Genomic DNA, 12,567 nt, shown 5'->3' on the forward strand with positions numbered 1-12,567 from the left:
CCTTTAAAGAGAGACAAAATTACCCCATGCATGCTCACCACTCCAGTAAATAAAAAGAACCACTCAGTTAATTTAATCTGAAATGGATCAGTTCAAAATGTACAGAAAAAGCAGTACAAATTTACAAATATACATAATCTGATTTTGCATTCTTCTATCATCATACTTTGTAGTAGTCTGGCTTTTAAAAAATTCACTTCCCTGATACAGTCTCCTCTGACCTTCACAACATTAAATCTGAATCCTTCAGCCCAAAGGGGTACATGGTGGTTGGAGCTCTGTCCTCGAGCTCGTTATCAACCATGATTGCCAAACCCTGGGTAAACACCATTACTCGACTGCTTCATTAAATCCTCTTGGCACCTCAGTACACCTCCTTCCAGTGCTCTTCCACATACCACCACTCCATTCACAGGTTATTTTAGCAGTGAGACAAGGCAACAGCTGCAAGTATTTGCTATTTAGAGCTATTGGAAGGCTTGAGAAAACTTGCTACTACAGTTGAAAATTCTGCCATTTAAGACCAAAGGATTTATGTTGCTGGCAAAAATTGCATTTAGACCAATTGCACCTATAAAAAAAAGCTTAAATAACATAATTAAAAATTACTTTTAAATAAATAAATAATAAATAGAAATAAATAAAGCCATTTTAGAACTAGTGGAATTTTAACACTCAACCTGTCTTTTAAAATAATTTCTTTGTAGGTTTCTTGCAGTTTCAGTGAAGGCACCACAAATAATCCAGTACAATAAATATTTTCAATAGATGTTCAAGGACATTTTCATCCAGGTTTGTGGGCAGCATTTCAAAGCAGCAAAAGGGCGTGGTCTGGTTTCTCTCCTCAGAATTTACCTAGACGGGCATTCTTTTTGGAATTGTCTTTCAGGCTGTTGAATATCTCTTTGGTGCCATTCTGCCACTGAAGGACAAGATCCATAGGAGTTTTCCCTTCCTGGTTAAAAGAAACAGAGAAATATTTAATTTCATCCAATGATGGCCAAGTCCTTGTTCTTTCCTAAATACCTGTTCAGTGCATCTGCATGATGTGAATCCCTTCTGTACACACAGACTTATTCTTGCACCCCTGGGCTCAGAGTATTTCTGCTCTACGGATCTAGTCCCAGTCCTGGTCAGAGCCATGATGAAAACTGCCTGGGTTTTAATGGGTTTAGACAAAGGCTGTGACCAGCAGAACATGCAGGTCTTCCTTTTGTTTTAGTTGCAAGTGATTAGAAATTTATTTAGGTGCAATCTCAGTAAGACGCTCTTTCATTTAATGCAGAGTTCAGGTAAGAGTTTAACTACGGTATGCACACCAACTTCTGTGTGCAGACAAACTCTGAGAGGGCAAGTCTCTGGCCTTTGGGGCTGTACCTTCCATAATTGTTTGATGAGGGATAAAGCCAGAACAGCCACACTTCAGGGAGTTGGGCAGAGAGTAAGGAGTACTGAGTGCTCCAGTGGCGGTTTTCCTCCTTGTCCCCTGGGGTTTTGACTGATTGTCAGTCAAAAACATTGACTGGCAATGTTAGAACCCATGCTACTGCTGCTAGGTTTGGATTTGAAAGAAAGTGCTGTATTTTAATAAGTGGTCACAGAGCTCAAGCAATGCTACTGCTGCTGCAGTGGCTCTGAGCACAGACAGGTGTGGGACTTTGCTCAGCCACAGGGATTTGTTGGCCAGCTCTAAGGCTGACAGCCAGTCCTGCAGCTCTGGCGCTGGAGCTGGCCCTCACCTGTGGGCTTCTGTCACAAAAGGATTTCTCTTGCAAGCTAAGATCCTTGTTGTCTCAGTGGTGGTTGAAGCCCAGGAGTTGTGCAGAGTAAGTATCCTGTCTATTACATCTTTTCATTATATGAGTAATTAAAATAAATCATAGAAAGGTGTGATGTTATCTAAGTAGCAGATAGTGGGTTCTGGTTTTAAAAGAGGTACTGGGTTTTCCTCTTTTCCTGACCTCCCCTAAGTTACCCTTTCCTTGTCTCAGCTCTGCTTTAATTAGCTCTGAAGTGATCTAATTAAGTCTATTCAAAATAGTCTCTCCCGGTCTCGAAAACTGGCTCTGGTGGGAAATTTATTTTAAAGCATTTTAAAATTACTTGGATTTTGTGCTGTTACTTACGCAGTTCTTTAGAGTCAGATCTGCTCCGTGCAGGATCAGAAGCCGGATGATTTTGTAGCGGTTCAGCCTCACGGCGTCGTGCATTGGCGTGTCCCCTTCCTGGAGACACAGAGAACGGCGTCAGAACAGCCTCAGCTAGTCAGTCCCGGTACTGCCCCGGCCGCTGAGGCTGCTCCCGGCACTGCCTCGGCCGATCCCGGCCAGCCCCGGCCCGCTGGGGCCGCTCCCGGTACAGCCCCGGCCAGCCCTGGCCGCTGGGGCCGCTCCCGGCAGTGCCAGGACTGCCCCGGCCGCTGGGGCCGCTCCCGGTACTGCCGGCCAGCCCTGGCCGCTGGGGCCGCTCCCGGTACAGCCCCGGCCAGCCCTGGCCGCTGGGGCCGCTCCCGGTACAGCCCCGGCCGATCCCGGCCGCTGGGCCCGCTCCGGGCCGGCCGGCGGTGCTGGCGGAGCGGCAGGGCAGAGCTGCCGGTGCTTACCCGGTCCCTGGCGTTGAGATCGGCCTCGCAGGCGATGAGGTGCTCCCCGCAGTCGTAGCGACCTGTCCGAACAGCCACGTGCAGGGGCGTGCTGAGCAGCTGCGGGCAGGGCGGGAGGTGGTCAGTGCCATGGAACAGGGGAAAGCTGCTTCAAAAACAGCTGCCAGGAGTTAGCTGCCGGGGGTAAGGGCCAGCTTTTCGTCTCCAATTTAAAAAGCTGCAGAGTTCCAGAAGCGCTTACCTTATCTCTTGCATTTATGTTTATCCCTTTGTCCAGTAGGAATTTCAGAACGTCCAGGTTTCCACCCCGGCATGCCCAGTGCAGAGCTGTAGAATGAAGCTTTAATGGGGAAAAAGAAATTTAAAGTATTTTAATCCATCATTATGTTAAAAAAACACTATTTTAACCAAATTTCCAAATTAATTTTATGTGATTTAACCTAGAGCACTTCACTGTGATCACTGTGTGATCACAGTTTCTAGTAAAAAAGAAATTGTTTCTAGTAACAGCTTTTCTTATTTTGCCCTAATTTCTGCAGTACTTTGAATTTCTCACTCTTCACATTCATGGCATATTACTCCTAAAGACAGAGATCTTGGCAGTGCTGCTGTGAAAGAAAATGTGCTTTGTTTATTCCTTGAGCTTAGAAGTTACCTTTAGCCAGGTATGTGGCTGGTATGTGCTAGTTATTATTTTTATTTAATGCCTTTTGGGTTCTAAAATGCATAGGAAATTAAACTCAAGGGAAAGAACAGTTCTCTTTAAAAAACAAACAAATCCCCATGTTATGCAAGTCCACAAAGTGAATTAAAACCCCTCTCCTCTGCAGGATTCAGCATCTGTGCCCTGAGCTGTGCTGGAAGGAGTCCCTTGATGCTCACATTCTGCCTGTCATTCCTCCTCTTCCTCACCCTCTGGGAGCCCCACTGGGTCAGTGAGGGGGAGCAAAGCTGGCAGTGCAGCCAAGGGCAGAGGAGCAAAGGAACAGCTGCAGGAGCTGTGGGTGCTCAGGAGCCCTCGTGGTTGGCATTGCAGAGGAGCAGGGGGCTCTCGGGCACAGCCTTGAAATCCTGCTGACCCTAGGGACCTGCGTGGGACAGCCTGACCTCAGCTCTCCTACCCTACCCTACCCTACCCTACCCTACCCTACCCTACCCTACCCTACCCTACCCTACCCTACCCTACCCTACCCTACCCTACCCTACCCTACCCTACCCTACCCTACCCTACCCTACCCTACCCTACCCTTTCTTGCTTGTGGCACTCTGCTGGCCAGCACTTTTGTGTTTTCCAACAACCATTCTGGCACAGGGAGGCAGACACTCCCTCCTGAAACCTCTTCTCAACAATGTTATTTTAAGGATAAACTTCAAGGGCATTGCAAGGCCTTTTAGAACTCCTCCTCTGTAAGAAGCACTTCTATAAATGGTTCTCCTGGCACCTCTAGAACAATGAGCAGCTTTTGGGAAGAGGTGTGAGTGGATGTGCATACCATGTCTTTCTGTTCAAGCTGGGCTCCAGCTTCCACCAGCTTCTTCACCACCTCTAGATGTCCTTCAGAGCACGCCCTGTGCAGCGCAGTGCGTTTGAACTGGCAATTGAAGCAGTGCAAAGTTAGATATCACATATGGCACAAAAGATCTTTAAATCTCTTCTCCCACCCTCCCTAGGATGATGGCAAATACATACTCCATGCTGGTTCCTTTTAAAGAGCTTTTGAGACCTGAAATCTGCTAAATTTTCGTAGCAGCCTGATAGCTGAGAGCTGCCTACCCAGCATTTTAAAGGATGGGGGAAGTATCTGCAGTATGGCATCCAGATTAAAATGACACCTGCTGATTTCCCCATCCAACATGCTACACTGTGTTTTGAAAGTGCACCTCATGCATCGTGGAGTATGAGGGCAGCCACTTATTTATGTTGTTCTGCAGAAACATTTCTTATCTCTTTTTCCATAGCATTGGAATATCACCTTTTGCAGAAAATCAGGTTCTCCTGGGTACCAACAGCCTTTCTATTTATAAAGACTCTTTTGAGGTAATATGATTGTGAAGGGTCTCAGTGGCCACTAGAAAACTTGATGTACAAAACTTCCCAGCATTTATTTACTTTCCCCCACCCCTTTTTGCCTCTCATGAGGCTGGAATCTACAAAACCTCATGGAAAAAGTTATTTTTGTTCTCTTCTGTAGTAGGCTTTGCGTTAGGAAGAAGACAGTACCTTATCACAGACATTTGGATCCCCTTTGTCTGACAGGTATTTTTCAATTACTGGCAACTTATTCTCCAGTGCAGCTTTGAAGAATGTGGGAATATCCACAGGTCCTGTCTGAATAAAGAATATAGAGATCATAATTGTGTGTGGCACAAACCCCCATTAATACTTTCCCAGGATAAGCTACTTTGAAGTAACTTACAATAACTTCTGGTTCAGGCTTCTTTAAAACAGGAGCTTTCACTTTCTTGCATCTTTTCTTCTTCTTCAGCTCAATAATTTTTTCAAGATCCTCCAAATTTTCAAGTTTTGACCTGGCCTGTAATTTCTTCTTCTTCAGCTGGAACAAATCAGGGAAAGCAGCAAGTTGAGCTGTGTGACCACCTCTCCCTTTCAGAGTGGCAGGACAGCAATGTGATACTATTCAGCTGAATTCAAGTAAGACTGGATGAACTTTGAAATAAAATGTTTTAATTTTTTTTCCAGGTGAGACTAATTGACCATTACAATAAGTTGCTAACTATATGAGAAATTCTACCTCATCTATAGTTTTTCATATACCATTAGACCTCTTCCTAACTACTTCTTGAGCTGTATGTTGTGACATGAATTTAAGCCAGGAGTCAGAGCAGCACTACAGTCTCTTCTGGCACAACAATTTAAAAAATCTCCTGTGCAGCTTATGAAAGCTGGAAAGCTCCTGAAGTTTCAACTGACTTCCACCAAGTGATTTTCTTTAATCACTTTTTTTTAATGGTGCAGTCCCTTAATTATTGGAACTTAATTCTCTTTGCTTAAAAACATACCCTCAAGAGAGGAACAAGGTTTAGAATGATCTTAGCATTTCAGTCCACAAGTGTTTGTACATTTTGGGAAGCCACAAAAAATGTCCTCAGTGTCCTTGGTGGGGCAGTTCAAGAAATGTTTAAGACTTGTCCAGACCTGCTTGTGAAAAGCACCTGGGCATGAAGTGAGTGTGGGGCACTGTTGACACCCAGGGCAGGTCTGTGGCCTGAATTGAGATCCCATGAGGTGTCCTTGGCTTCAGGAGATTCACAAACAGGGGCTAAGTCAGGGTGAACACAGATGACAGATTCTGTCCCATGGTGTGATCAAGGGTGAATACACTGGTACATGGTCGTAGGGTATACAGTTTTGTCAACTGAATTCTTATTCAAGTTATTTCCACCTCTTCTTTTTGTTGTTCTCTGTGTTTGTGGTTTGGTCTGCAGGTCATTGGCCTAATGGAAAATAATTATGCTGACTGTGGATAACTGGAAACCCAAAAAGTTCTTAGGAACTGGCTTTGAAAGAACTCAAAAAAACCTCTGTAGCCAGTAATGATGTCTCTGGTGAAGTTTAAGAAGTAGTTTTTATTCTAATGTTTCTGAGACTGACTTTCTTACTCTTCATGCTTTAGAACAAAGTCTTATTTCCCCTGCTACCTAAACTTTATCATTTCCAAATCACTTTAAATTATTAGGCCAGTTCATTGCTTATTCACAAAGAAAAAAAAAATTAAAGCTATTACAGCTACTGTGTTACTGGGGGGAAAAACATCAGTTCTTAAGGATCTAGGGAGAATTGTCATGCTCCAGGAATTGAAGTTGGTACTTTTCTGTAGACCAGTATGAGTTTCATTTGTAACAGTTTTTCCTAAATGCAATGCCTTGTTTTCATAAAAAGAACATTTTCATGTTATTGGTGGGTTAGTTATTCTGGTAGCAGTCATTAGGTGTGCAGCTGCAGGTGTCTCCCTGGCTCTGATCGCTCCCCCCCTGCACTGACAGCCAGCAGCAGCTGACCCCTGGGCACAGGAGCTCTCAGGGGTTCGGGCAGGCACTGTAGGGGGGGTTGAGGTTCTGCCTCAGTGTTACTGCCCTCACCCACAGGCCACACAGGTGAGCAGATCTCCGTGGTCTTCAGTGGACTTTGGACCAACCTCCTTCATGGTGGTCTCCCAAGGGGTTTTCTAGCCCACCATGTATTTCTAACTTAGAGAGAGGCAGAACGTCAAGGACTGCAACAGGAAATGCACACATGATGATAAAAATCCAAGCAGAAAACCCAGGAACCTACCTCTGCTTCTAGTTTATTCTCCTTTTCATAATCCAGATGACCTCGGGCCAAGGAGTGCTCAGGGACTGTCTTTAGGTCCTCCTGCTTCTCTAACCTTACAGCAGCTTCATACTCTCCATTCTTGAAGTCCTCAGGGAGGAAGCTGCCAGTCTCTTTATCATCCACCTTCTTCCCAGTCACCTGTAAATGCAAGCATGATAAAATATAATCAGAGGATTCTTGACTGCGGTAGCCACCACCTGGAAACATGGATTGCCTAGGGCTGCTTGTACCTCCTTCCTGCCCTCTCTCAGTGTGTGACAGCCGGGCCAGGCCATTCTGCCTGTGCCTGGCTTAGCTGGGATGCAACTGGCTGGGGCACATCTCCCAAGCAGTTAAATTGGGTTGCTGAGGGATTTCAAGGCTGGTTTTATCCACTGCTGTCAGTACCAAAGTCCCACTCATAGCAAAATGGCAGAAGCTTTGTGGTGCTGTGCAGCAGCACAGCTTTCAGTAGTTTTCAGAAATATTTCTGATACCCAATTAAGTGTGTATGAAGAGATAACTTGTTAAACTTAGTAGTGGCAAATGTGTATCTTGAGAGTGGTTCATGTGGCCTAGACTGCCTTTCTATTTGATTACCTTGTAAAATTCTATTTGTTATAGAGTCTAATGCAGAAGAAGCTGTGAGAACCTTACCAAAGAATTTAAGGCAGCATTAACTACTTAGGCAGTTGTATCTTAAGAAAACCATCTGGGAAAACAAGTGCAGTGTTTTAGTGAATCAGTCCTGTTTTCCCAGTTTTTCCATCAGATCAGACAGTCTGAATCCTGCTGTGGAATGTCCCATTACTTGTGGTCTCGACCTAATTTTTCAAAGACTTTTACATCATGAACAGCAGTGGCTGTAGGAACTGTTAGTTTATTATTAGAAAACAATACTATTATTAAGCTGCTAATTTAGTGTTATAAAATACTGTAGTTTCCAAGCATTAATATGTTGTCCCAGTCCCTTATTATATAGGAATTACTTAGTGTGATCATAAAATTATCAGCTTCTAAAAATATATATGAATTAAAATCAAGGACAGAGTCAAATAAGTAGCTAAATTTTGGTTGATCTTTTCCTGTTGAACTGTGCTGTGATGCCAAATCCAAAGAGCTGTATGGTTGTATCTGTGGTGAGACCCTTTCCCAAGGAAAAGTTAAAATGAAAATATAATAATATAACAAACAGTATATAAGGGTTTGCCCCTAGAGCACAGCAGTGCTGGTAACCTGCTAAATCAGTGATCCACAAAGGTTGCCTTTCTCTGCTGGTCCGATGACAGTCTAGAAAATAATTCATTGTGAGTAAATGAAGGAAGGTTGCACCTACCAGCTCTTCTACCTTCACCATCATCGTCGTCATGTTTGCTGTGATCCGAGGCTGTGCTCCTGTGTGCCTGGAACCTCCCAGGGCCGGGGCTCTCAGGGACCACCACGCTCACTGCACTTATATATCTTGGGAGAGCTGTGCCTCAATGAGATAATCTTCCAGCCTGGGAATCCAAGTATGCCCTTGTGCTTGCCAGCTGAGAGGTGGCTCGGGCTCGTTCCAGACGCCAGATCTGGTGTCCGGGCAGCGAGGGGCCGCAGGGGCGGCAGACCCACAGCCCCGCACAGCACGGGAACCAGAATGGAATGTGAGCTCATCATTCCTGGGGCAGTGACTGCACTGCTCAGCAATGCCAGCCATGCCGTGCTCCCAGTGCCCACTAGGACAGCTGTCTGTTGATGCAGCGTTATAACTTCATCTTCTTCTCCTTTCTTTTTTTTTTTTTAATTGACATTCAGATGACTGTCAGACACTGGAAAGGGTAAATGGCTTATGTACATTTCTTATAGCAATATCTTCCTGATAAATGGATGATTACCTCTGAAGTCTCAAAAAGCCATTATTTTCATTGCTATTTATTCTTGGATGATAAACACTGTTAGGGGAAAGGCTTTTTCCCATCATGATGACAGTCTTCTATATTTGTTGGAAGGAATTCTCTGAAGGGATTACTCTACCAGAATGATGTCTCTGGTGCTAAAAGGGCCTATGACATGATGAGTTACAATCAGTGTAAGATATCAAAACAGTAACATTTGCATTTCTTTGGACCCTTGTCAATGATTATAAGCCAAATAATAAATTATGTTTATACAAAAGAAAAAAAGAGGGAAAACAATACTGTTTTCTCGGCAATATATGAGAGAATAGGGGCCCAGAAGTGATTTGTTTATTTTTTAGGATAAGATGAGATGAGATACACACAAATATAAGCAGATGATGTGTGTGTTTTGGGGGAAAAGAGCTATTGAATCCTTTGGGAAAGCTTTTCTTGTGCTATGAATCAGAGTTGTCTGGAATCAGGAGAATGATCACCAGCAGAAGGCAGTTTTATGAGAGGAAGACACACCAATCTTTGCATTCAGAGAGTGTGGGTAGATGCCAAGCCACATCAGCTCTGTGTCAGTGCAATGCCTGGAGGTCCTTTGCGGTGAGGCACGCAGGTCACCTGGCTGAAATGAATACAGCAGCTCAGGTGCTTCAAGTACGACATGTACACAAGTGCTCCAGCAAATGGAGACCTATCTCTGGTTGTTTATACCATCAGCATCATTAGCATGCTGCATTCCTGACTTTGACCTTTCAAGGTGTCTCTCCTCTGAACTATCCCCCAGTAATCCGAGCACATCCAAACTTGTCTTCTGGTGCCCATCATACCTATGCCCTCCCTTTCCCTGAAATGAAGCTGGACATCAGGTGGTTCCTTTACCACTCAGAATATATATGACATTAGAGAATGACTCCCAGAACGAAAATAGAGTATGTGCTAGCAACACAACCTTTCAGAACATTTTTTTCTACACTTAAGTACAGCAACGCTATCATTCCCCCCTAGTGGTATGTTCTGAATCACTCTGCCAGGCTTTTTTCACTGCAGTTTTGTACTCCTGCTAAATGTCTCTGTGACAAGAGGCAGCTCTGGTGTTTTCTTGTGTTCTAACAGCTTACCTCAATCTGTTCAGTTCTCTGATTTTTATTTGGGAGATTGTCTTGAAATCACAACCCTAACAGGATGGCTGCATAGAATGCTTCTGGTTTAGTGGAAACAGATCACAGGAGAGACCTGATGCAGAAAGAGAAATGTAGGTTTGCTTTTAGAACAAGAACTGTTTAAGGAACTGTGACCTTCCTCTGGACTCGTTTTTTTGAAGCTTATTTTCTCTTTTTTTTGCTTTCTCTCTTTTTTTTTTAACAGCTTGATATATAAAACTGACTCTGCTAAATCTAATGTGGAAGCTTTAAGGGGATAGATCTTCTTCTGCAAATGGTACATAAATCCAGAGCCAGAGTAGCTTTACAGGAAACCTCAGTGCTCTGAGGGGAAACAGAAACCAATTCTCACGACTGCTAATGAAAGACCACAGTTTATTCATCTTTAAAGCATCCCATCCATGATGGCTAAAAGAATAATAAAATATAGAGTACTCCTTGATTATCCCAAGTTTCTATTTTGAAATAGTGGCACCCAGAAATCCACTTTAACCAAAGGCTGGGATCTAAATTAACCTAACAGTAAATGCTGTAAGCTGAATGTCATGTAAACAAAGGCAACACGATTGAAATAGCAGAAATGCACCGGGTTGTATCAGCTAAGACTCTTGGCTTATCACTATTGCTTAATATTGGAGGGGGAAGTAGTATAATGAGCTTGTAACCTTGTACTGGACAGTAACCACTCAATCACCTTTCATCAAGTGATTTCTCATTAAGGTGGTAATGGCAGATGGTCAGTGGGCGATGTGTAACAGGAATCTGAAAAACTCTTGCCACTCCACTGAAGGATAAGGGCAGAGCAATCATCTGCAAGGTGTGAGGCAACTGGATATTGTCACAAAAATCCTCCACAGAGAAAACACCAAAGGACAGCAGGCTCATCGTGACAGACAGAAAACTGTGGCACACCCTGTTCCCTGCTACCAAAATCGAACTGACTAGAGTAAAGAATATTTGTACTTAATTTTTCTAAGTGATTAATGGTAGAGTGAAAGTACCATGTGTGATAAAGATGATATTGTCACCTCCTGTCAAGTGTGTGATGGTCGTGTTTTCAGTGGTGTCACTGCTCAACTTGTCTGTCTTACATTTTCCAGCACTCTGCCCTTGGCTCTGTCCATGCACCCATAGATGCTGCCCTTGGATGCCACTGTGCCTGGCTGCCTGTTGTCCTTTTCCTGCTAAGTAAGGTGTGAACAAATCAGCTGCTGAGGAGTGGGAATGCACCCAAGAGGTTACTGAGCCAGCAAACTGTGCCACACGTGTGCAGCCAAAGATTAATTCATAACTGAGGTACAGAGAAGAAGTAGCAACCACAGGTTACTCCTCCTGGATTAGTGATGTGCTAGTGTGCAATGGCTTGTTTATTTTGCAGTGAGTATGTGCACCCAGCACACCTTATATATCCACATGCAACAGATATAACTGCATATTGCAAGAAATGCATTTATTTCCTCATCTTTCTTTTTAGCTGTTGGTTTTCTATAAAAGGTAGGAAACACTTTTATTTGTCTAACATATTCTCTTCAATACTTTTGTCAAGAAGTTAAGTGATTTGGGAATGAGTTTACTATGATTTTACATCATCATTTGGACACACGTGATGAAAATATTAACAATGTTGTACCAGGAACTGATCCTTGTGGGAATCTGCTGGAAATAGTTCCACTCGTTACTCTCACCACTTTGCAATCTGTCAGTGAGCCAACTTTTAGTTCTTCCAAAGTGCATACTTTTAATTCCATACAATGCATGCTTTTTAATCATACCAACATATGCCATGAAATGAAATACCATTGGCAAGACCCAAGTAAACTGCATTAACATGAATGCTACTCTCAAGCAGACCTTTAATTCTGCAAAAAGACCCTTTTAAAAAAAGGTTTTCGTTGCACCTAGCCCTACAGATTGGCATCCATTTCATGTAACTTGTCTGATTCTGCCTTGCTAAAGCTTTGGTTAATTCTTCCCCGTTTTCCCAGCACTAAGTCATGTCAGCCAGCCTGTTGTTAACTCTTTCATCATTTTCAGCCAGTCAAAACATCTTGAGAGCTAAAAAAAGATGAAAAGGAGCTTCTCTGCTTTACTGGCACTGAGGCTGGCCTGGGATATCTTTGGATGCAGCCCAAGTGGATGCTCTACCTGAGGGAGATTCCTGCTTCTTGTGAATAAAAAGGAGCTCAGGGAATCAAGGTGATAAAGAATTGGATGGATTTTGATTTAAAATGCAAGAATGTTTTCATAAAACCTTGATTTTGTAATCTCTTAGCAAAACAGTAGTGTGTCAGAACCCTGTTATAAGACGTACATTCAGGCAGCCTCTCTCCCATTTATTGGAACCATATAACGTTAGAATTTGTTATGTTAGAAACAGCTTGAAGAGAATTTTAAAATCACTATCACCTGGAAAAAATAACCCTTTTGTGTTTTAATTTTGGGGAGAGAGGGTTTATTGTTTTGGGTTTTGTTTTTTCTTTTAAAATTTTGCAAATGAAATGTAAATGCATAAACCTGCTTCACATTAAATTTGCTGAAAAGCTATTTCTCCCCTTTCATGAGGTTTCATTGGCAGTAAGATGTCACTGGATTTTTATCCAAGCT

At 43.3% G+C, this 12,567-nt stretch overlaps 1 protein-coding gene across 3 annotated transcripts in view; it reads right to left on the reverse strand.

The window, feature by feature from the left end:
• Positions 1-52: 52 nt before the first annotated feature.
• The window catches only part of ANKRD1 (ankyrin repeat domain 1), a 29,291-nt gene continuing 16,776 nt past the window's right edge, over positions 53-12,567 (reverse strand). The window contains exons 2-11 of one of the 3 annotated variants that reach the window (XM_058028974.1): positions 9,922-10,036; positions 8,254-8,416; positions 6,897-7,076; positions 5,020-5,157; positions 4,824-4,931; positions 4,096-4,194; positions 2,844-2,942; positions 2,603-2,701; positions 2,127-2,225; positions 53-955 (exon numbers count right to left, since the gene is read on the reverse strand). In XM_058028974.1, the coding sequence (XP_057884957.1) occupies positions 845-955; positions 2,127-2,225; positions 2,603-2,701; positions 2,844-2,942; positions 4,096-4,194; positions 4,824-4,931; positions 5,020-5,157; positions 6,897-7,076; positions 8,254-8,286 (966 nt within the window). In that variant the 5' untranslated portion in view covers positions 8,287-8,416; positions 9,922-10,036 and the 3' untranslated portion in view covers positions 53-844. Of the gene's footprint in view, positions 956-2,126; positions 2,226-2,602; positions 2,702-2,843; positions 2,943-4,095; positions 4,195-4,823; positions 4,932-5,019; positions 5,158-6,896; positions 7,725-8,253; positions 8,626-9,921; positions 10,037-12,567 lie in introns of those variants that run through there. The other 2 variants (XM_058028975.1, XM_058028972.1) reach the window with 2 other exon arrangements.

Source organism: Melospiza georgiana, chromosome 8, assembly GCF_028018845.1.
Source record: "Melospiza georgiana isolate bMelGeo1 chromosome 8, bMelGeo1.pri, whole genome shotgun sequence".
NCBI lineage: Eukaryota > Metazoa > Chordata > Aves > Passeriformes > Passerellidae > Melospiza > Melospiza georgiana.